The sequence below is a fragment of the Schistocerca cancellata genome, chromosome 6 (genome assembly GCF_023864275.1).
Source record: "Schistocerca cancellata isolate TAMUIC-IGC-003103 chromosome 6, iqSchCanc2.1, whole genome shotgun sequence".
Lineage (NCBI taxonomy): Eukaryota > Metazoa > Arthropoda > Insecta > Orthoptera > Acrididae > Schistocerca > Schistocerca cancellata.
Window position 1 is genome coordinate 105,625,083 of NC_064631.1, and position 25,746 is coordinate 105,650,828.

General features: G+C 41.9%; 1 protein-coding gene across 3 annotated transcripts in view; it reads left to right on the forward strand.

Annotated features, from left to right (window-relative positions):
* The window catches only part of LOC126190795 (venom dipeptidyl peptidase 4-like), a 366,367-nt gene that overhangs the window by 243,433 nt on the left and 97,188 nt on the right, over nt 1-25,746 (forward strand). For all 3 annotated transcript variants that reach the window (XM_049931343.1, XM_049931345.1, XM_049931344.1), the window contains 2 exons: nt 3,309-3,489; nt 15,436-15,630. In XM_049931343.1, the coding sequence (XP_049787300.1) occupies nt 3,309-3,489; nt 15,436-15,630 (376 nt within the window). The remainder of the gene's footprint in view (nt 1-3,308; nt 3,490-15,435; nt 15,631-25,746) is intronic.

The window sequence follows — 25,746 nt, forward strand, 5'->3', positions numbered from 1 at the left end:
AGAGGATCAATTTAGGATAAATATGAGAAATGGATGTTCATATACGAGGGTTGTCCAGAAAGTAAGTTCCGATCGATCGCTAAATGGAAACCACAGTGAAAACCAGAAACATTTTATTTGCAAGAGTTAGCTACACTTTCCAGATACTTCTCTACATAGTCACCGCTCCGACGTAGACATTTGTCGGAGCGTTATACCAAATTTCCAACGCCATAGTCATCGAAGGCAGCCGCCTGTTCTTTCCGATAATTCTCTACGCTGGTCTATAGCGTGTAGCCTGCGCCCAAGTGTCGTCTTCGTCTCCAGAGTTTCATATGAACAGAGATGATACTCAGATGAGCCAATTAGGGATGTATTGTGGGTAATGGAACCCATCGAAAAGGCTGCAGGAGCGTCTTCACTGCCCCTGCAGAGTGCGGCTGAGAACTGCCATGAAGGAAGTACCGGGGGCCGGCCGAAGTGGTCGAGCGGTTCTAGGCGCTACAGTCTGGAACCGCGCGACCGCAACGGTCGCAGGTTCAAATCCTGCCTCGGGCGTGGATGTGTGTGACGTCCTTAGGTTAATTAGGTTTAAGTAAGTCTAAGTTCTAGGGGACTGATGACCTCAGAAGTTGAGTCCCGTAGTGCTCAGAGCCATTTGAACCATTTTTGAAGCAAGTGCGTGGCAGTTGTGTTAGGTGGGCTGCATTCACTAAGGCGAAGCCTCTCAGCAGGCCCTCCTACTTGGCGGGAGTCATCGTTGTTCTAGGCGATCGTCAGTCATACTAGAGACATTACCCAACACATCCGTGCGAAGCTTCATCAGGTTTTCACTGTTGTGTCCATTTCGCGACCGATCGGAACTTACTTTCTGGACAACACTTGTATTTTTAGATCAACATTACATCAGTATGTACGTCATCTGAAAACTGTTAATGATAGCTATTGCAAGTCGTAGGACTTTATGTTGGTTAATACCTCCAAGAACATGTGAAAGAGCAAGCCATTAATGGTTAATTTCCCCTGGGCAGGTCGGATGTTAAAGTGCGAAGTGTGGATGCAAAACAGTTAGTCTATACTGACAGCCGTAGTCCACTTAGTGGTGCAGCTATGGCTGTGCAGAAGGCATCAGGTCATAAATTTTGTGATATGATTGTGGAAAGACTGTTTTATACGGAGAAAAACAACCTTCACAATGATGTTTGCACATATCAAGTTACCACACATAAAATTACCTGCACTTATACTCGTTGTCCCTGTATGTTGTGAAAACGATTATCCCTTAGATATTATGTGAGTGAGCATGGGAAGGTACACAGAAAACATAAAGTATGTGAATTTTTTTCAAAATTTCCTTTACATTATTCATAATTCTTATCGTTTTTTTGTTATGCATTAAACGATGTTGTTGTTGTTGTGGTCTTCAGTCCTGAGACTGGTTTGATGCACCTCTCCGTGCTACTCTATCCTGTGCAAGCTTCTTCATCTCCCAATACGTACTGCAGCCTACATCCTTCTGAATCTGTCTAATGTATTCATCTCTTGGTCTCCCTCTACGATTTTTACCCTCCACGCTGCCGTCCAATACTAAATTGGTGATCCCTTGATGCCTCAGAACATGTCCTAACAACCGATCCGTTCTTCTGGTCAAGTTGTGCCACAAACTCCTCTTCTCCCCAATTCTATTCAATACCTCCTCATTAGTTATGTGATCTACCCATCTAATCTTCAGCATTCTTCTGTAGCACCACATTTCAAAAGCTTCTATTCTCTTCTTGTCCAAACTATTTGTCGTCCATGTTTCACTTCCATACATGGCTACACTCCATACAAATACTTTCAGAAACGACTTCCTGACACTTAAATCTATACTCGATGTTAACAAATTTCTCTTCTTCAGAAAAGCTTTCCTTGCCATTGCCAGTCTACATTTTATATCATCTCTACTTCCACCATCATCAGTTATTTTGCTCCCCAAATAGCAAAACTCCTTTACCACTTTAAGTGCCTCATTTCCTAATCTAATTCCCTCGACATCACCCGACTTAATTCGACTACATTCCATTATCCTCGTTTTGCTTATGTTGATGTTCATCTTATATCCTCCTTTCAAGACACTGTCCATTCCGTTCAACTGCTCTTCCAAGTCCTTTGCTGTCTCTGACAGAATTACAATGTCATTGGCGAACCTTAAAGTTTTTATTTCTTCTCCATGGATTTTAATACCTACTCCGGATTTTTCTTTTGTTTCCTTTACTGCTTGCTCAGTATACAGATTGAATAACACCGGGGAGAGGCTACAACCCTGTCTTACTCCTTTCCCAACCACTGCTTCCCTTTCATGTCCCTCGACTCTTATAACTGCCATCTGGTTTATGTACAAATTGTAAATAGCCCTTCGCTCCCTGTAGTTTACCCCTGCCACCTTGAGAATTTGAAAGAGACTATTCCAGGCAACATTGTCAAAAGCTTTCTCTAAGTCTACAAATGCTAGAAATGTAGGTTTGCCTTTTCTTAATCTAGCTTCTAAGATAAGTCGCAGGGTCAGTATTGCCTCACGTGTTCCCATATTTCTACGGAATCCAAACTGATCTTCCCCTAGGTCGGCTTCTACCAGTTTTTCCATTCGTCTGTAAAGAATTCGCGTTAGTATTTTGCAGCCGTGACGTATTAAACTGATAGTTCGGTAATTTTCACATCTGTCAACGCCTGCTTTCTTTGGGATTGGAATTATTATATTCTTCTTGAATTCTGAGGGTATTTCGCCTGTCTCATACATCTTGCTCACCAGATGGTAGAGTTTTGTCAGGACTGGCTCTCCCAAGGCCGTCGGTAGTTCTAATGGAATGCTGTGTACTCCCGGGGCCTTGTTTCGTCTCAGGTCTTTCAGTGGTCCGTCAAACTCTTCATGCAGTATCGTATCGTATTTTGTGATATGATGGCGGAAAGACTGTATTATACAGAGAAAAACAACCTTCACAATGATGTTTGCACATATCAAGTTACCACACATAAAAATACCTGCGCTTATACTCGTTATCCCTGTATGTTGTGAAAACGATTATCCATTAGATGTTATCTGAGTGAGCAGGGAAAGTTACACAGAAAACTTATGAAGTGTGTGAAGTTTTTTTCAAAATTTCCTTTACATTATCCATATTTCTAATCGCTGTTTTGTTATGCATTAGACAGTTATAGCCGTTTGTAATCGCGATATTCATTCTAAATTGCTTTTTACAGTGTTTTACCTGTGTACTAAGTTTGTTTCGGTACCGTTTCCTCTTTAAATCACGAAACATATGTATATTTTTGCCCCTTGTGTGTTACAGGCGACACGAAACTAACGCGAAAGAGCAAAGAACAGCGGACGTTCTTGAAATCTAGACTGCAGCCAGGGCGTCTGGAGGACTGGGTGGAGGTGGAGGGAGGGGTGGCAGCCCAGGTGCGCCTGCTGCTGCCCCCGGACCTCGACCCCAATGGCTCCCAGAAGAGACCTGCCATCGTCAGTGTGTGAGTGCAGACAATTGAAACTTTCAGGTGCATGGGCTACCCACGTGGTGTTGACGCGGCTGCAGCGTGAGAGAGACGGGGTGTATCAGCAACGCACAGAGTAGCACAAGCTGCCAAAGATGACCGATACTACCTCGTCTGATGACACATCAGCGTGAGCGGCGTCTGTGAGCGTGGGATGTCAAGTGGCCACAGTCACTTGCTCGTAGATTGCAAAGTCACAGAGTGCAGTCGCATGGTGTGCCTTCTTCGAGCCTAGTTTACCACTGCATTTAATAGAAATGAACACATGAGAACGACCATTCGTTGACAATTCGCCGGTGTTCACTACTCTACATCTACATCCATACTCCGCAAGCCACCTGACGGTGTGTGGCGGAGGGTACCTTGAGTACCTCTATCGGTTCTCCCTTCTATTCCAGTCTCGTTCGTGGAAAGAAGGATTGTCGGTATGCCTCTGTGTGGGCTCTACTCTCTCTGATTTTATCCTCATGGTCCCTTCGCGAGATATACGTGGGAGGGAGCAATATACTGCTTGACTCCTCGGTGAAGGTATGTTCTCGAAACTTCAACAAAAGCCCGTACCGAGCTACTGAACGTCTCTCCTGCAGAGTCTTCCACTGGAGTTTATCTATCATCTCCGTAACGATTTCACGATTACTAAATGATCCTGTAACGAAGCACGCTGCTCTCCGTTGGATCTTCTCTATCTCTTCTATCAACCCTGTCTGGTACGGATCCCACACCGGTGAGCAGTATTCAAGCAGTGGGCGAACAAGCGTACTGTAACCTACTTCCTGTGCTTTCGGATTGCATTTCCTTAGGATTCTTTCAATGAATCTCAGTCTGGCGTCTGCTTTACCGACGATCAACTTTATATGATCATTCCATTTTAAATCACTCCTAATGCGTACTCCCAGATAATTTATGCAAGTAACTGCTTCCAGTTTCTGGCCTGCTATATTGTAGCTAAATGATAAGGGATCTTTCTTTCTATGTATTCGCAGCACATTACACTTGTCTGCATTGAGATTCAATTGCCATTCCCTGCACCATGCGTCAATTCGCTGCAGATCCTCCTGCATTTCAGTACAATTTTCCATTGTTACAACCTCTCGATATACCACAGCATCATCCGCAAAAAGCCTCAGTGAACTTCCGATGTCATCCACAAGGTCATTTATGTGTATTGTGAATAGCAACGGTCCTACGACACTCCCCTGCGGCACACCTGAAATCACTCTTACTTCGGAAGGCTTCTCTCCATTGGGAATGACATGCTGCGTTCTGTTATCTAGGAACTCTTCAATCCAATCACACAATTGGTCTGACAGTCCATATGCTCTTACTTTGTTCATGCTGATTCGTTTTTTTGACAGTACTGATACCGTGCATAAAGAATTTGTTCCTATTAGCTTGTATCTGTGAACAATCATTTACCCTATAGGGACCTGTAAGAAAACACGAGACAATGAGCATAACCTATGCTACTGTTTTATGACGCTAATAATCTGCACATGATACAGAAGGAAGAGATGTGCGAGGAAAGTAACGAGACTTATTTTTTTATCTGCCAAAATTTTTATATTTTCAAACAACAATACTTTCCTTTTCAAAGAAGTTCCCTTCGGCAGCTATACATTGAATGTCGTTGTTCCCAGTCTTGGTAGCAGCGCTGAAAGGCTTCAAATGGTACGGCCTCTAATGTCATTCTTTCTAATGTTCTCCAGAGTCCCAATATGATGTCCCTTAAGACAGTTTTCAATTTCGGGAAAAAAAGTCACAAGAACTCTGATCAGGTGAACAGGGGGGCTCTGAACAGCAAGAACCCCTATTGCAGTCAAAAATTCCTTGATGGAAGTAGCCGTATGACATGGTTGTCATGATACGGCATCCACTTGTCTGCAATGTCCGGCTTCACTCGATTCACCCTCTTCCTGAGCCTTTCAAGAACAGCTTCGTAAAACATTTGGTTGACAGTTTCTCCTGGAGGAACAAACTCTTTATACACGTTATCAGTACTGTCAAAAAAGTAAATCAGCATTGTTTTGATCTTTGATTCGCTCATTCGTGCTTTTTACAGTCGAGGAGACGTTCCAGTGTGCCGGAAATCACTTTGCTGCGTTCTCTCAGGATCGTGCTGAAAAATCCAGGATTCGTCCCCAGTATTACTTCACGACTGAACCATTCGTGGTCATTGCCGATCCTCTCAAGAAGATTAACGGAAACGTTTCATCGATTGTCCTTCGGTTCAGTTTGTGAGTTGTTTCGGCACTACTTGGCACAAACCTTTCGCATGTGCAAAACTTCAGTCAAAACTTGATGTAAGGTGAAGTTTAGCAGGTCACCCATCATCCTTGTTGTCAAACGCCAGACTGATCTCACCAGAGCACGCACATGTTCGACGTTTTTCTCGGTTTTGAAACTGAAAGCCTCTCTGAAAGAGGTTCATCTTCAACGTGTTCTTGGCCTTCCAAAACAGACTATTGCCAGCGAAAATTTGTGCTGTTGATAAGGAATTTTCCCCATAGGCCTATTTCAACTTTTCAAAAGTCACACTCGTGGGTTCCCCAAGTATTACACAACATTTTAGATCATAACGTTGCCCTAAATCGTATCACACAACAAAAACACAACTTTACCGATGGCGCTCTAAAAAAATAAATAATAATAATAATCATAACGTGATGGCTATATGGAGCTGAAACTCGGACTGAGCCTACAGCTACACCTACATCTACATACATACTCCGCAATCCACCATACGGTGCGTAGCGGAGGGTACCTCGTACTACAACTAGCATCTTCTCTCCCTGTTCCACCCCCAAACAGAACGAGGGAAAAATGACTGCCTATATGCCTCTGTATGAGCCCTAATCTCTCTTATCTCTGTGGTCTTTCCGCGAAATATAAGTTGGCGGCATCCCTCTGGAAGGGATGAACACACCCTCGACTCTTATAACTGCCATCTGGTTTCTGTACAAATTGTAAATAGCCTTTCGCTCCCTGTATTTTACCCCTGCCACCTTCAGAATTTCAAAGAGAGTATTCCAGGCAACATTGTCAAAAGCTTTCTCTAAGTCTACAAATGCTAGAAACGTAGGTTTTCCATCCCTTAATTTTTCTTCTAAGATAAGTCGTAAGATCAGTATTGCCTCAGGTGTTCCAATATTTCTACGGAATCCAAACTGAGCTCTTAATATTTATACAAGTGGTTCTCTTTTCTCCAAAGGCCTCTTTAATTTTCCTGTACGCAGTATCTATCTTACCTCTAGTGAGATAACCCTCTACATCCTTACATTTATCCTCTAGCCATCCCTGCTTAGCCATCTTCCACTCCCTGTCGATCTCATTTTTGTGACGTTTGTATTCCGTTTTGCCTGCTTCACTTACTGCATTTTTATATTTTCTCCTTTCATCAATTAAATTCAATATTTCTTCTGTTACCCAAGGAGTTCTACTAGCCCTCGTCTTTTTACCTACTTGATCCTTTGCTGCCTTCACTACTTCATGCCTCAGAGCTACCCATTCTTCTTCTACTGTATATCGTTCCCCCATTCCTGCCATTTGTTCGCTTACGCTCTCCATGAAACTCTGTACAACCTCTGGTTCTTTCAGTTCATACAAGTCTCATCTCCTTAAATTCCCACCTTTTTGCAGTTTCTTCAGTTTTAATCTACAGTTCATAACCAATAGATTGTGGTCAGAGTCCACATCTGCCCCTGGAAATGTCTTACAATTTAAAACCTGGTTCCTAAATCTCTGTCTTACCATTATATAATCTATATGATACCTTTTAGTATCTCCAGGGTTCTTCCATGTATACAATCTTCTTTCATGATTCTTGAACCAAGTGTTAGCTATGATTAAGTTGTGCTCTGTGCAAAATTCTACCAGGCGGCTTCCTCTTTCATTTCTTACCCCCAATCCATATTCACCTACTACATTTCCTTCTCTCCCTTTTCCTACTACCAAATTCCAGTCACCCATGACTATTAAATTTTCGTCCCCCTTCACTACCTGAATAATTTCTTTTATCTCATCATACATTTCATCAATTTCTTCATCATCTGCAGAGCTAGTTGGCATATAAACTTGTACTACTGTAGTAGGTGTGGGCTTCGTGTCTATCTTGGCCACAATAATGCGTTCACTATGCTGTTCGTAGTAGCTTACCCGCTCTCCTATTTTTTTATTCATTATTAAACCTACTCCTGCATTACCCCTATTTGATTTTGTATTTATAACCCTGTATTCGCCTGACGAAAAGTCTTGTTCCTCCTGCAACCGAACTTCACTAATTCCCACTATATCTAACTTTAACCTATCCATTTCCCTTTTTAAATTTTCTAACCTACCTGTTCGATTAAGCGATCTGACATTCCACGCTCGATCCGTAGAACGCTAGTTTTCTTTCTCCTGATAACGACATCCTCTTGAGTAGTCCCCGCCCGGAGATCCGAATGGGGGACTATTTTACCTCCGTAATATTTTACCCAAGAGGACGCCATCATCATTTAACCATACAGTAAAGCTGCATGCCCTCGGGAAAAATGACGGCTGTAGTTTCCCCTTGCTTTCAGCCGTTCGCAGTACCAGCACAGCAAAGCCGTTTTGGTTATTGTTACAGGGCCAGATCAGTCAATCATCCAGACTGTTGCCCCTGCAACTGCCCCTCTTCAGGAACCACACGTTTGTCTGGCCTCTCAACAGATACCCCTACGTTGTGGTTGCACCTACGGTACGGCCATCTGTATCGCTGAGGCACGCAAGTCTCCCCACCAGCGGCAAGGTCCATGGCTCATGGGTGGGAGACCTCCATAGCACAGCAAAAACTACTGTCACACAGTACTCCTAAAGGGATACAATCTAGTTCAGTCGAGTTGCAACTAGGCAGTGTTGATAGAGTAGGGTTGAAATGACAGGGGAAGGCAGCAATGACCACATTTGTCAAGAACGTCGCACTGTTCCTCATCGCACTGCCAACTGTCATTTTTTACAGCGAAGCAAAGTGCCGGTGGAACGGATGGTTTCACTGATGCGCTTTATGCGGCACTAGTAGACTTCTTTGTGTCGATTCTGAGCGACAGTGTTTCTGATATGTTTCCCTCCGTCACTCATACGAAAACTGCGGGTTTTAAACGCCGGGTGTCACGGTTCTAACCTCCGTGACAGAGGCTTCAGAAAAATGGATGAAATGTCGGAAGAGGTAGTGCAACGACGATCCCATCTTGTGACTCGTCCACGGTATGCGCTGGGCAGAATTGTGACGAAATTTGATGCAAATGTAACGCCAATAACCCATCTTACAGCTCACAGCTCACGCGAATTTCTGAGCTGTGTTTTTTTTCTATCTTTTTTTTCATGTTTTTACCCCTGCTGTTTGAAACATCACCGAGCTGGATGGCGAAGCAGCCGAGAACCACGCTTTTGCATCATTACAGAGGAAGGTTATAGGCACTTTTGGACCAAATTTAAAACTGTCGCAATGAGAGACAGTTATGGGGTTTCGAAAAAGTGGTCCTTTAATTTCGTTGCGCAGTGTAGTTACGCAACTTCTGTACAGAGAATGCACGCGATCAGAATAGTTTAGATGTATACAGAAAGATATGCCGACAGACGGTATCCAACAGGAATGACACTTGAGCGAATGTGCCAGATATTGGCATTGGAAAGGAGTTGGCATACTCCGCTGAGGGCAAGGAGCAATTCTGCAAAGAGCAGAACGAACGAAACAGATGTTGTGGCAGCTGTTGCCAGAAATCCAAATTTTTATTTTTTTAATGCACGGTGGCTGTTTCTTCGAAAGCACAGACAGCACGCAGATCCCGCAACTGTGAAACACTATGCGTAATTCGAAGGGTGATGACTGCTATCAGCTGCAGCGGGACGTTAAACGGTATCAGCGGCGACGAGCGAAAATGTGTACCGCATCAAGATTCGAAGCCGGGATCTCCTGCTTACTAGGCAGATGCGGTAATGTGCGGCTGATCCCGGCGGAGGTTCGAGTCCTCCCTCGGGCATGGGTGTGTGTGTTTGTCCTTAGGATAATTTAGGTTAAGTAGTGTGTAAGCTTAGAAACTGATGACCTTAGCAGTTAAGTCCCATAAGATTTCACACACATTTGAACATTTTGAACAGATGCGGTAACCACATCAAACATTCCTGCGTTCCGCAGTTCTCAACCGCGTTTTATAATATTATGCACCTATAACGACCTTCACGAAAATAGCCACCTCAACGTCATCTTACATCCCTACGGCACCGACAGTTTGTCATAATTTCAAATGTTAGTAAAAATTCCGAAAAAATCTAAGACATCTCTGTTTTGGTCTAGAACATGATGGACTCCTTTCCAAAAGAAAATTCTTGCCACTTTCCATGAAAAATAGTAAAAAATAACGTTGCAAGAAATTTTGAAGCAACATTATTTTTTTACGTCAACCAGTGGATAAAACAAAATAACTATCATATTTGGACTGAAAATAATATACACACATTAAAAAACGTTTTGCTTCACCCCAGTTCCCAGAACTCCTGAAGATAGACGTTGACTGCCGATATTGTATCACAGACACAGTCCTTTTGACTGTTCAGAGATGTCACTACACACATCCAAATACGTAAACAACCATGCATGAGCAGCGCCTATTAGACGGAGGGGGTCCGACAGCCGATCAGTTCCAGTCATTCGAGGCACACGGCTCGTGTTCTCTGTACTTCAACAGTGCCTGTGTTCTCTTTACTTCAACCGAGCTTAAAGACGGTCAATACCGCGGTTCGATCGCGTCCGCATTGTTACTTTGTGCCAGGAAGGACTCTCAACAAAGGAAGGGTCCAGGCGTCTCGGAGTGAACCAAAGCGATGTTGTTCGGACACGGAGAAGATACAGAGAGACAGGAACTGTCCCCTGCAGTGGATGACCGCTACCTACGGATTATGGCTCGCACGAACACTGATAGCAACGCCACCATGTTGAATAACGCTTTTCGTGCAGCCACAGGATGTCGTGTTACGACTCAAACTGTGCGCAATAGGCTGCATGATGCGCAACTTCACTCCCGACGTCCATGACGAGGTCCATCTTTGCAACCACGACACCATGCAGCGCGGTACAGACGGACCCAACAACATGATGCCGAATGGACTGCTCAAGATTGGCATCACATTCTCTTCACCGATGAGTGTCGCATATGCCTTCAACCACATAATCGTTTAGGAGCAACCCAGTCAGGCTGAACGCCTTAGACATCCTGTCCAGTGAGTATAACAAGATGGTTCCCTGCTGTTTGGGGTCGCATTATGTGGGGCCGACGTACGCCACTGGTGGTCATGGAAGGCGCCGTACGGTAAGTGAGTGCCATCCTCCGACCGATAGTGCAACCATATCTGCCGCATATTGGCGAGGCATTGATCTTCATGGACGACAATTCGCGCCCCCATCGTGCACATCTTGTGAATGACTTCCTTCGGGCCGGTCGGTGTGGCCGTGCGGTTCTAGGCGCTTCAGTCTGGAACCGCGTGACCGCTACGGTCGCAGGTTCGAATCCTGCCTCGGGCATGGATGTTTGTGATGTCCTTAGGTTAGTTAGGTTTAAGTAGTTCTAAGTTCTAGAGGACTGATCACCACCGATGTTAAGTCCCATAGTGCTCAGAGCCATTTGAACCAATTTTTTAACTTCCTTCAGGATAACCACATCGCTCCACTAGAGTGGCCAGCATGTTCTCCAGACATGAACCGTATCGAACATGCCTGGAATAGATTTAAAAAGGCTGTGTATGGACGACGTGATCCACCAACAACTCTGAGGGATCTACAGCGAATCGCCATTGGGGAGTGGGACAATCAGGGCCAACAGTGGCTTGATGAACTTGTGGATAGTATGTCACGACGAAGACAGGCATGCATCAATGCAATAGCAGTGCTACTGGGTATTAGATGTACCGACGTGTACAGCAATCTGGACCACCACCTCAGCAGGTCTCGCTGTATGGTTTTACAGCATGCAGTGTGTGGTTTTTATGAGCAATAAGAAAGGGAGGAAATGAAGCTTATGTTGATCTCTATTCCAATTTTCTCTACAGGTTCTGGAACTTTTGGAACCGAGGTGATGCAAAACTTTTTTTATATGTGTATGAACATGCGCAAATTTCACAGATGTATTAGATACTGTATCGTGAAAATATGAAAGTATTGCGACACAAAGAAAAATGGCGTAAGAAGTGTGAAACTGCTCGGCCTGAGTAAAGACAAATGTCGTCGCTGATGAATTTGCGATGTGCTGGGCCTTGTAGAAACTTCCTGCGAGAAAATTGTTAAGAAAGCTATACAGTTAATTTTGGTACCTACTATATGAGAAATCATTGGCGTATCGTGTCAAGTATGAACGCATTTTATTTACGAGAGACTCCCTGAGCTTCAGCGCGCGAATAACTGCATGATGCTGCCAATATTTTAGTTCCGATGGCTCCCTTTAATAATTACGACCGAGAATATTCCCTATCTTCCGAAAATGTTTTATTTTCAACTCTTAACTGACCCTTCGTCGCCGACATACGCTATACAAAAATAACTGTAGGTATTTTCTGGCCGTTGCTTCGTTGTAGGCGAGCAGAATATATTTTTGCTTGTTGTTTTGTGAAACCCAGGTCTTATCGATGTATACACCTTTTCACACTATCTTGTGTTGTGGAGAAGGACATACGTTAACTTACACCCTTTTACGCAAATATCTTCCAAGACTTAAATCATTAAAGACAATTTGTTTTTTGAACAGCATTCTGAAGGCCTGTGTTACGAGGTTTTATTATCCAGTTATATTATTTTTCCAGGTTTAGTGCAAGCTTAAAAATTCCGTTCTTATACATGACAATGTGATCGACATTGTGTTTACATTATTACATTGTTATCATTGTTGCCGCTATTCAAGCCTCGATTCTTCCGAAAAGTATCGTCCATCGTACTACATTCTTTCATAGCCGCATGAAGCGTACAAACATTTTTGCAAGGATATAAATAACAAACCGGTAAGTAAGACAGTTTACGAGTCTTACTTCCACAAACTGAATTCTTGCTATAAAAGCACCAAAAAAGGACATTTGTCACACTTGGGACAGGTTTGAAAATGAACATCTCATCTCTGATGCAAAGGGGGGAAGATAAAGAGAAACTTGAGGAGGAGTTAAAGTATCATCAATGATCTTGTTAATGCAGCATACTGTCCAAAATCTAACGACAAGAATATATACGTAGTGGACAAGATAAACACCAAATGACACTGACTTTCAACATGGAGAATGTTTGCCCACTCCAAAAATGGACACTTCCATCACATTTTACAAACGACTTATGTGGACATATAAGCTTACTGAAAATGACTGCAGTGATTTTCAGGCAGACTGTCACAAGTCGAGAAAGGACGTCGGAGGCAGAGGAGCAAAGCAAGTTGCATTCTGTGTTGCTAAACATCTACTTCGCCATCCTTCTCATGCGAAACATATTTTGTATTCGAATACATTTGGTGGACAGAATAAGGCTGCTATGTGCTGAACAATGCTGTTAACTTGGAAAAATTGATCAGAAATTCAGTTTGGCAGGACATACTCACATAGTGTCCGACACCGATCTCTCCTAGATAAAAAGAAAAAGAAGAGCAACGCTCCTATGGGCATGTGGTCAGCACAGCTCTCTCCCGATCGTACGTCAGTTTACGAGCCCAGAGCCACTACTTCTCAGCCAAGTAGCTCCTCAGTTTGCCCCACAGGAGCTGAGTGCATCCATCCCCTTGCCAACAGCGCTCGGCAGACAGGATGGTCACCCATCCAAGTGCTAGCCAAGTACAATAGCGCTTAACTTCGGTAATTTTATGGGAACAGGTGTTACCACTGCGGAAAACCCATTGGCGAAATTAAATTAAGGATATTGTAATATAACGCCATGGACACAAGAAAAATGAATTTCAACATTTGGTGAACATTTGTGATTGCATGTCACTTATATATCACTACAATTTCTGTTATTAATCAGTTAATCAACTGGTCACCCAGACAGCGCAACAACACTTCTTCAGGCTGTTACAATGTCAAATATTTGGGTTCTCTAAGTACAGTAGCATTCTGAAGCAGAGAGCAGTCAGCAAGAAGCGTTCTGAATGGTGGGAACCTCTAACGATCAGTACCCGGGTGCCTGCGGCAAACTTACCGTCCTGATACTGTAGTTCATCTATTGGGGTTTGATAACATACTAATTTAGGTAGGTCACCAATTAATAATAATAAGATCGGTACATATGCAGTCTGAGGTACCGTCTCATAATGTCAGTATTGGCTGCTGAGCAAAAAAGTTTGCCGACCAGTAACTAAGACTGTTTTTAACATAAAAAAGAATTTTTATCTTTATTGGTTGGAGTGAAATAAAGGGGACGCCAGATTTCTGAATGAGTCTGTTGTCTACGTAGTTCCGCGTAGTCAGTGTGTACACAAGTTTCCCACTAGAGCGCGCCCCGCTAAGCACAACATCGCAGGTGCAGCGCTCGTCCGTGTCCGCACTACGAGATGGCGCTGCCATAGAGATGGACCAAATTCTGCTTCCACCGACCCGCGTATTAATATGTAATGCAGCCAATGAGATTGCTGCTTACGTAGAACCTTTTCTCCTCGTGGATCACACTTACGCAGTGATACATGAACGCACGAGGTATTAGAACGAGTGTACAGACCTCCGATTAGTCAGTCTGCATTTGTCTGCACCAGTCTGTACCAGTCTGCATTAGTCTGTACCAGTCTGTACTAGTTCTACATTTGACTGTACCAGTCTATAGTCAAGTTTCAGTCTGCGCCTAATAAGATTACCATATTCCAGTACATAGCCATGAAGCTAAATGTATAGACACTTTTGTCAAGTATCAGAGATATATGTGAGAATAAGATTAACGTACCATACCAAAGGAACTTCAGATTGTTAATTGTAAATAGTATCCAGAACCAAGTTAAGTAATTTTTATGCTTGTTATTATTTTCATAAATGTGTGTGAAAGTTAGTCAAGTTCTGTTTAAAGTTGGTTACCGTCAATCTGCGTGCAAGTGGCATTTCTATCGTCTGACCTAATGGCAGAATATAAACACGCCACGATAAGACCACGAGACATATTGCTGACACTCGCCTACTTCGTTAGAGCGACATGTCAAATAATCTGATGGTGTGTGTATTGAAGGTCTTACAGTATGCACACTACACAGTCCCCGATCCTTTCGGGGATAGGGTCAGTATGAAACGGAATTAACAACTCAGTTCTAAAATTTAAAGCACACCAAAAAGTAGCAGATGATTTTTGTATTGTACTCTTAAGGGAAGGAGGGGGGGGGGCGTTGTTTGGGGGAGGAGACCAAACAGCGAGGCCCCATCGGATTAGGGAAGGATGCAAAGGAAATCGGCAGTGCCCTTTCAAAGGAACCATCCTGGCATTTTCCTGGAGGTATTTAGGGAAATCACGGAAAACCTAAATCAGGATGGCCAGACGTGTGATTGAACCGTCGTCCTCCCGAGTGCGAGTCAAAAAAAAAAAAAAAAATGGTTCAAATGGCTCTGAGCACTATGGGACTTAAAATCTATGGTCATCAGTCCCCTAGAACTTAGAACTACCTAAACCTAACTAACCTAAGGACAGCACACAACACCCAGCCATCACGAGGCAGAGAAAATCCCTGACCCCGCCGGGAATCGAACCCGGGAACGGGAAGCGAGAACGCTACCGCGAGTGCGAGTCCAGTGTGCCAACCACTGCGCCACCTCGCCCGGTGTACTCGTACGTTTTCCCAGCTAACAGCAGAATTCAGCAAAAAATTTAATTTGCTCAATAACACACAACTGGAATTTTTTTCCACTGTAACTGACACGCCAAACGAAATGTTTTGATCATTACAATGCCACACCCTCTACCTCCCACAGGAACGCCTACCCGGGCGCCCAAAGTATAGTTGACTTCTTCACCACGGACATCTCCAGCTACTTCACCACCAACAGGCGGTACGTCTACATCTACATCGACGGGCGCGGGTCTGGCTGCAAGGGTGACAGAATGCTCTTCTCCGTCTACCGGAGGCTGGGCACTGTCGAAGTGGAGGACCAGATCAGCGTCACCAAGTAAGGCCGCTGTCTTCTACTGTTTACCTACTCGTATTGTACAGCTTCTTATTGTTTATTTCTTCTCACAATTACAATGACGGAAAAAAATTAACAGCAAGAGGGAGTTGTGCGACGTAAACGAAAGTTGGTAGGCGTGTTTCAACATCTGAAAGTTGACGTTATAATAATATGTTTACTTTTGTGTATTAACATACAGCTATAATCAGCGGGACCGGATTCGGTTCCCGGCTGACTCGGATTTTCTCCGCTCAGGGACTAGGTGTTGTGCTGTCTTCATCATTTCATCCCCATCCGGCGCGCAGGTCGCCCATGTGGCGTCGAATGTAATAAGACCTGCACCATGGCGGCCGGATCTGCCTCGCAAGGGGTCTCCCGGCCAATGACGCCAAGCGCTCATTTCCATTCCATATATATATATCTTAGGGCAATAGACATAACTAGTTATTGTAGTGGTTTTGAATACCTTTACTGGTCAGGACTTTTACGCCGACTGTGTTCGACTGTTCCTTGTTGAATCGTCTGTTCAGTCGGGAGTTGCTTTGCAGAGAGAGTAAATGACTATTGAAAATATAATTGTTTTTGGATAGCTCAACATGAATTTCCTAAGAGATCAAAGTTTATCATGCATTAACCAGTAGAACTAGGTGCTGATAAAATATTTCGGCGTATGCAACTTCCGTCCGATTTCGACGAAACAATTCGTGACTGTGAACCATCAAACTTTGCAGAACCATAAAAGAAAATTAATTACGTATGGTGATGAAGTAGTGAGACATAGGTTCTATACTAAATATTTAGTCCATACACAAGTTCCATTTAACTTTGAATTTATGTCAGTCAATAGATAACGAACTAACATTCTTCAACATTTCCAGATACACGTCGCACAATATAGCCTTTCACATCAATCTACTACTATGCAGTATGGCACTTTCACATTACACTAATATATTTTTAAACAATAATAATCCGATGGCAAGACATGCGTGTCCGACACAAATTACAAGAGACGAAGAGTGAGTAACTGTTCATCAAGAATATCTCGTACATCAAAAGACTGCGTAAAGAATGTTCTCCTTCTGTCCGCCTTTCGCGCAGCAGCTTTCAAAGTCAATAGCTCACAACATCTCTGACGGCGCTTCCACAGTAAACACGTCACGTCACAGGACGTTCGTTTTTTTTACATTCTCGCAACATTATTTGCTAACTACAGCTGTTGCCTAGCGACTGCTCGGTTAGTGAACGATTTAAAATAGTAGGGCAATCACATAATGTTACATTGCCTTCCATTGGTATCTTGGAAATCAAGATTACCAAGATTCACATGTCACCATTGACGTTATGGGATGGAGTACTTTACGGATTTACATGGATTAAACATAGTATTTCTGTCATTTGACTATTAGGATTACACAAATATGGTGATCTCTCATTCTGAGACAAAAGACAATTCTTAAGGTAAAAATACACAGAAAAATTAAAAAAACTAAGTAAATCTACAAAATTTACAATGGAGATTATACATTATGCTCATTATGTTGCATTTTACAGAGTTCGTGAGGACTATCTTTGTGGCCTCAAGTTATTGTCCAGAGCTCATAGGCTCTTTGCTCCTGAAAGAAAACACATAAACATTCATGTTTTTATACACATATACTTCTCACACATGGATTTCTTACACGTGTCCATCTTCCATTGCTCACTAGTTGTCATGATTTTTACGCCTTCATTACTTGTGTATTTGACAGGTAAGTTAAAATTGATTCTTCTACAGGTCGGCAAGTCTCGCCCGCACGTTAGGTGCGAACTATATATAACTATAAATACTATAAAAATACTATACTATATAATACTATACTATAAAAATACTATACATACTATAAATACCTATTAGTCTAAGAACTAAGTTTAAATCTAATTTTAGAACTTGGGATTCATTGGAATCTGACTTTGTCACTATTCGCGTAAGGTTTGGCTGTTCGCATTTCATTCACGGGTTTATGTATCATGTATATTTCCATTTCTGTTGCTTTGTTAGTAACCACCTTAACATTTCGCTTTACATTATTCATCATCTTTCTTTAAGACTAATTACGCTTTCGATTCAGTCACAATACATTAGTTTCTCCGATTTGCTAGCGATTATATATTTTTTGGATTAATTTGAATCGTTCTTTCTGTTCATTAGATTCATTTAAGTTATCACTGTCATTTCGACAAAAATTTCCTTTTTACTAGATGCGAGGATCAATCATTCACACTTGATCGCCCTCTCACTTGAGTACAGAACACCATTCAAGAGAATATTCAAATTCCTTATCGCGATCGCACTTCGCGTCTCGGATTTACATTAGAAGAAAAAGTAAAGACATTTTGAAACTATCTTTTCCCGGCTTCTTACACGCGTTTCCTTTTGAAAATCGTTTGCCAAACCAGCCTTCCACGTCAACCGCATTTCTCAATCTGTGACGTCAAGTTAGGATATTTACACAAATTCAGAAGAAATATATAATAGTACATAGAAGAAGAAATATAACAAACCACTCCTTGTTCCTTATGACTTAGAAATTAATTTTTCTTTCCGTCGTATGCCGGCCGGAGTGGCCGAGCGGTTCTAGGCGCTACAGTCTGGAACCTCGAGACCGCTACGGTCGCCGGTTCGAATCCTGTCTCGGGCATGGGTGTGTGTGATGTCCTTAGGTTAGTTAGGTTTAAGTAGTTCTAAGTTCTAGGGGACTGACGACATCAGAAGTTAAGTCCCATAGTACTCAGAGCCATTTCTTTCCGTCGTATGTCTGCGTACGTGCTGTAATTAAGAACTATCTGCTTTGTTTTACTGGTGGTTTTATTGTCATCTTATTCTCGCTTTGACGCGTGCTTGCGTAGCGGTCCATTGACCTCTATATATGATCTTAAGTCATCATTCCTTTCTCCTTGTCACTTACGCTCTTATGCTTGGTATTTTATTTCACTTATGGATTTAAATGTATTTGACCTGTATATTGAATTACAATTAATGCTACCTAGCTGAAGGATAGCGCTTTCGTTGTCATGTTGGTACTTACAAGTAACTCACATGCTTCGTAAGCTCGTAAGCATTACGTTATTCTAATGCAGAGATGAACTTGTTCCAGATTTCTGTGTACATTATAATTTAATTTAGACATCGCTGGCTTAGAAACTAGTTACTTGTTTTCCTTTTTAGTGGCATCATGAACCATTATTTGTCAAGCGACCCTTGTCCTTGGCGAAAATAAATTTCCTTTTTCGATCATTGCTCCTTAAACTTAAAAAAAATTTCTTACTTACTACGTTTTTTTTTTTTTCATTTCTTTACCATTTCATATCGCAGAAGCCGGCTTGTTAGGCACATCCTTCGCTTTATATTTCATTTTTCTCTCATAAATATTATATGCTTAAAACTAAATCTTAAAACTACCGTTCTCGGAGTTGATCACTTTCTTTGCTAAACAAGAATATTTTATCAGCTTGTCTGTACATAAATTATGGCTCAAGATAACATATTTTAAATTCTCTGCTGTATAGTAAGACAGGCTTACTGTCGAAGTCAGCTTAGTTTTCACTTAGTTACTAGCGGCTAACCTTCTCTTGCCATTATAAGGTTTTCTCTTGAATTATTTTGTAGCATGATACCTTTTAAAGATCAGAGTGATGGTATAATCCTTTTATTTTTCCATTTGCGGGATCAGAAATCAGATAACAACCTGTGTGCGGTATACGAAGGATTTCGTAAGGTCCCTCAAAAATACTTTGCCATTTTCGATTTTTGTGTGAGAGCAACGATAGTTTAAGGTGCGTTTTTAGCAAGACCTTTTCGCCTACTTTATAAGTTGACACCTTATTAATATGTTTGAATATGCCTTCTTGCGTAAATTGGCTTTTGTGCTCAATGTTGTTAGAGCTTGTCTTGTTCTGGCGTCTAAACTAGCGCTTGTGTTACATTTAGGAATTGAATTGATCCATTCATTTTTCTCTTGGTCAGGAGACATCAACTCACTCGGAGTGAAACTAGTAGACAGGTGCGGTAGATTATTCACAATTTCCTCGAAAGGTGACAAAGTAAACCTAGCGAGTCTGCTGATTTGTTACATATGTGCGAATGAAACGATTAAACTCCTTGAAGACTCGTTTAGTCGGGTTCGACTAGGGCCAAAATTTTGAGATAAGGATTTGCCTAATTTGATGAAGAGTAAGGAAAAGTCTCCATCTTTTGCAAACAAAGTTAGACCCGTTGTCTGAGAGAATTGATTCAGGTCTCCCGAATCTAGGAAAGTAGTCACGTTCTAAACGATTAATGATTGGTTGAGTGTTTGCAGATTTCATAGCGTACAATTTCAAATGTTTGGTAAATAGATCGCTGACAACTGCAAGGTACCTTAGGCCTCGACGACCTCGTGGGAGCGGTCCTGCCAAATCTATGCCTAGGATTTGACTAGGTTTCTCTGTGATGATAGGATTCAAAGGCAGTATATTCGAAAAATTGAAGAGTTTTGCCTTTTGACAAATGCCACAGTGTTTCAAAAGCTTGTGAATTCTGCTATGAAGGTTAGAGATGTAGCAGTACTTTCCAATTTTACGCTTACACTTTTCTGGACCAAAGTGTCCCGATGAAATATGTGCATACCAGAGTAAATGTTCTACAAATTCTTGAGGAATGCATACTAGCCAATTTTATGATGACAGTGATGTTTGGTGGAAAACAACTTGATTATGCAATTTGTAATATCTGCAATGCGATGGGTAGGATTAGTTTCGAGGATCTGTTTTACACCTCTCCATTTTGGATCAGTTTCCTGCAATTGAACAATCTGGTAACAAAGATCAAGAAAATATTTGCGATGTATTGGATCCTTCATCAAAAGAATTCTGTAATTTGACATTTGTTCCAAAAGTTCAGTACTGTCAGAAGAGCCTTCAGGCATGCGGGATAGAGCATCTGCAATAATGTTATCTTTGTCTTTTATATAGATTATTTCGAAATCATATTCCTACAAGAAAAGACACCACCTCGATAAGCGAGAATGTAGGAGTTTACACGTCAAAAGAAAACTAAGAGCCTGATGATCAGAATGAACTTTGATTTTCTTGCCACTGATGTAGTAGTTGAATCTCTTGAAAGCCCAAACTACTGCAACAACTTCCAATTCAGTAATAGAGTAGGATCGTTCAGCTCCTGTAAGAACCCTGCAAGAAACACTAATTACTCTGATTTCTTGTTTTCCATTGGCTTCATGGATCTGGAAGAGACATGTGCCTAATCTCTGCAAACTTGCGTCAGATGACACACAAATACCCTGTTCCATATCTGGATGATGAAGAATGTTGCTATTTAACAAAACTTCTTTGATATCGAGGAATGCCTTTTGACAGTCGTCAGTCCAATTCCACCGAGTATTTTTTTTTAACAATTTCAAAAAATGAGGGTTGTACATCACTTGCTTTGGTAAGAATCTTCTGAAGAACAAAGTGAGTCTGAGATAACCTTTAAGTTGTCGTTTTGAAGATGGGATAGGAAAAATTTTAATTGCGCTTAGTTTAGCCGGATCAGGACGGATTCCGTCAGATGAAATGACGTGTCCTAAGAATTCCCAGGATTTGGTAGCAATTAAAAGATCATCAGCGTAAAGAGTGACTTCATCAAGAAGATCTGGACCAAGAACATGGTCTAGGGCAAAGATGAATACTCCAGAACTAACTTAATCCAAAAGGCATGACGAGAAATTTATAAGATCTGACGGTGAAGGTAAATGCCATATACTTTCGTGAGTTAGGATTTAGTCTCACTTGCCAATATGACATCTTCAAATCAATGCTACTCAAACATTCAATTGCATAAAATCTCTGCAGTTGTTCTTCTATCGCTTCAAGTCTCGTTCGTACTGGTACAACAATTTTATTTATGTTTCGCGCGTCAAGTACAAGTCGTACTGTGTTATCCTGTTTCAAAATCGTCAAGGAGCTTCTATATGGCGAATTAGAATACTCTGACTTTCCAGCTCAACATCTTCTTAATTTCATTGCGAACTGCTTCCCTTCTTGCATACGGTATGGGGTATGTCGTCTGACAGTTTGGTGCGGCACCACTTCCACAGTATATTCTTGTTGTTGTTGTTGTTGTCGTCTTCAGTACTTAGACTGGTTTGATGCAGCTCTCCATGCTACTCTATCCTGTGCAAGCTTCTTCATCTCCCAATACCTACTGCAACCTACATCCTTCTGAATCTGCTTGGTGTATTCATCTCTTGGTCTCCCTCTACGATTTTTACCCTCTACGCTGCCCTCCAATACTAAATTGGTGATCTCTTGATGCCTCAGAACATGTCCTACCAACCGATCCCTTCTTCTAGTCAAGTTGTGCCACAAACGTCTCTTCTCCCCAATCCTATTCAACACCTCCTCATTAGTTATGTGATCCACCCATCTAATCTTCAGCATTCTTCTGTAGCACCACATTTCGAAAGCTTCTATTCTCTTCTTGTCTAAACTATTTATCGTCCATGTTTCACTTCCATACAAATACTTTCATAAACGACTTCCTGACACTTAAATCTATACTCGACGTTAACAAATTTCTCTTTTTCAGAAACGCTTTCCTTGCCATTGCCAGTCTACATTTTCTATCCTCTCTACTTCGACCATCATCAGTTATTTTGCTCCCCAAATAGCAAAACTCCTTTACTACTTTAAGTGCCTCATTTGCTAATCTAATACCCTCAGCATCACCCGACTTAATTCGACTACATTCCACTATCCTCGTTTTGCTTTTGTTGATGTTCATCTTATATCCTCCTTTCAAGACAGTTTCCATTCCGTTCAACTGCTCTTCCAAGTCCTTTGCTGTCTCTACCAGAATTACAATGTCATCGGCGAACCTCAAAGTTTTTATTTCTTCTCCATGGATTTTAATGCCTACTCCGAATTTTTCTTTTGTTTCTTTCACTGCTTGCTCAATATACAGATTGAATAACATCGGGGAGAGGCTACAACCCTGTCTCACTCCCTTCCCAACCACTGCTTCCCTTTCATGCCCCTCGACTCTTATAACTGACATTTGGTTTCTATACAAATTGTAAATAGCCTTTCGCTCCCTGTATTTTACCCGTGCCACCTTCAGAATTTGAAAGCGAGTATTCCAGTCAACATTGTCAAAAGCTTTCTCTAAGTCTACAAATGCTAGAAACGTAGGTTTGCCTTTCCTTAATTTAGCTTCTAAGATAAGTCGTAGGGTCAGTATTGCCTCAGGTGTTCCAATATTTCTACGGAATCCAAACTGATCTTCCCCTAGGTCGGCTGCTACTAGTTTTTCCATTCGTCTGTAAAGAATTCGCGTTAGTATTTTGCAGCCGTGACTTATTAAGCTGATAGTTCGGTAATTTTCACACCTGTCAACACCTGCTTTCTATGGGATTGGAATTATTATATTCTTCTTGAAGTCTGAGGGTATTTCGCCTGTCTCATACATCTTGCTCACCAGATGGTAGAGTTTTGTCAGGACTGGCTCTCCCAAGGCAGTCAGTAGTTCTAATGGAATGTTGTCTATTCCCGGGGCCTTGTTTCGACTCAGGTCTTTCAGTGCTCTGCCAAACTCTTAACGCAGTATCATATCTCCCATTTCATCTTCATCTACATCCTCTTCCATTTCCATAATATTGTCCTCAAGAACATCGCCCTTGTATAGTCCCTCTATCTACTCCTTCCACCTTTCTGCTTTCCCTTCTTTGCTTAGAACTGGGTTTCCATCCGAACTCTTGATATTCATGCAAGTGGCTCTCTTTTCTCCAAAGGTCTCTTTAATTTTCCTGTACGCAGTATCTATCTTACCCCTACTCAGATAAGCCTCTACATCCTTACATTTATCCTCTAGCCATCCCTGCTTAGCCATTTTGCACTTCCTGTCGATCTCATTTTTGAGACGCTTGTATTCCTTTTTGCCTGCTTCATTTACTGCATTTTTATATTTTCTCCTTTCATCAATTAAATTCAATATTTCTACTGTTACCCAAGGATTTCTACTAGTCCTCGTCTTTTTACCTACTTGATCCTCTGCTGCCTTCACTACTTCATCCCTCAAAGCTACCCATTCTTCTTCTACTGTATTTCTTTCCCCCATCCTGCCATTTGTTCGCTTACGCTCTCCATGAAACTCTACACAATCTCTGGTTCTTTCAGTTTATACACGTCCCATCTCCTTAAATTCCCACCTTTTTGCAGTTTCTTCAGTTTTAATCTACAGTTCATAACCAATAGATTGTGGTCAGGGTCCACATCTGCCCCTGGAAATGTCTTACAATTTAAAACCTGGTTCCTAAATCTCTGTCTTACCATTATATAATCTATCTGATACCTTTTAGTATCTCCAGGGTTCTTCCATGTATACAATCTTCTTTCATGATTCTTGAACCAAGTGTTAGCTATGATTAAGTTGTGCTCTGTGCAAAATTCTACCAGGCGGCTTCCTCTTTCATTTCTTAGCCCCAATCCATATTCACCTACTACGTTTCCTTCTCTCCCTTTTCCTACTACCGAATTCCAGTCACCCATGACTATTAAATTTTCGGCTCCGTTCACTATCTGAATAATTTCTTTTATTTCGTCATACATTTCTTCAATTTCTTCGACATCTGCAGAGCTAGTTGGCATATAAACTTGTACTACTGTAGTAGGCGTGGGCTTCGTGTCTGTCTTGGCCACAATAATGCGTTCACTATGCTGTTGGTAGTAGCTTACCCGTACTCCTATTTTTTTATTCATTATTAAACCTACTCCTGCATTACTCCTATTTGACTTTGTATTTATAACCCTGTATTCGCCTGACCAAAAGTCTTGTTCCTCCTGCCACCGAACTTCACTAATTCCCACTATATCTAACTTTAACCTATTCATTTCCCTTTTTAAATTTTCTAACCTACCTGCCCGATTAAGGGATCTGACATTCCACACTCCGATCCGTAGAACGCCAGTTTTATTTCTCCTGATAACGACGTCCTCCTGAGTAGTAGTGTCTGCTGTACTAACAGTCCTTTATAATACCAGGTCGTTTGTAAAGCGCTTCGATATATTGTGACAACAAATTGAATGATTCCTGTCGCTGAGGTTCGGATAACTCTGTTGATTCTGAGGTCTTATTAGTTATTTCCTGCGGAGAGGGTAAGTCACTGACTGTTATTGTATCATTAAATGTATCACAGTTTCGATAGAACAAATTGAAATGATTACGACAAGGAGGTCTTCTGCCTATTCTTTGTAACCTAATGCTATTACAAGTGCCAAAGTGTTTTACTCTTTCTTTCACCAACACCAGAGGCCGGCCTTTGTGGCTGAGCGGTTCTAGGCGCTTCAGGCTGGATCCGCGCGACCACTACGGGGCAGGTTCAAATCCTGCCTCGGGCAAGGATGTGTGTCATGTCCTTAGGTTAGTTAGGTTTAAGTAGTTCTAAATTCTAGGGGACTGATGACCTCAGATGTTAAGTCCCATAGTGCTCAGAGCTATTTGAACCATCTGAACTAACTCCAGTGCTATTTCTGTCTGCTGTACTAACAGTGTGCAAACGCCAGTATAAAGGTCTATTCGGGCTCTATATCGTATTAGGAAATCCTTTCCCAAGAGACATGGCACTGCCAAATTCTTGACAACGATGGGTTTGATGGGTATTAATTGAATCTCAATTGGTACCCAAGCTTGTATACTGACCTTTTGTGTCGGGATCCGATGGCTCCTGTTATTGAACATCCTTGACGGGTAATGTTGGAATTTTAATTAATGTACTAATTTACTTATAGAAACATGAGGACATAGCATTAATATTTGCACCTGTATCAAAGATTACAGTCGTCAAAATCCCGTAGTAAGTTTTGGACATGTATCGGTTCGTCACCGTCAGTCGTCTCGTTCTCTTGTAATAATTCTCCTTTCATGTCAATTCTGTCATTGTATCTCAGTACAAGTACGTCATGGTTAGTCTCTTTGTCGAAGTGGTCGCCCCCATTCTGTCTCTCAGCATCCCTTACGGAGCTTTCAGATGCTGAAATTAGTTTTCCTGTTTGCGTGGTTTTGATTGGCCTTCATCATTAGGAAGTTGACCAATCTGTCAT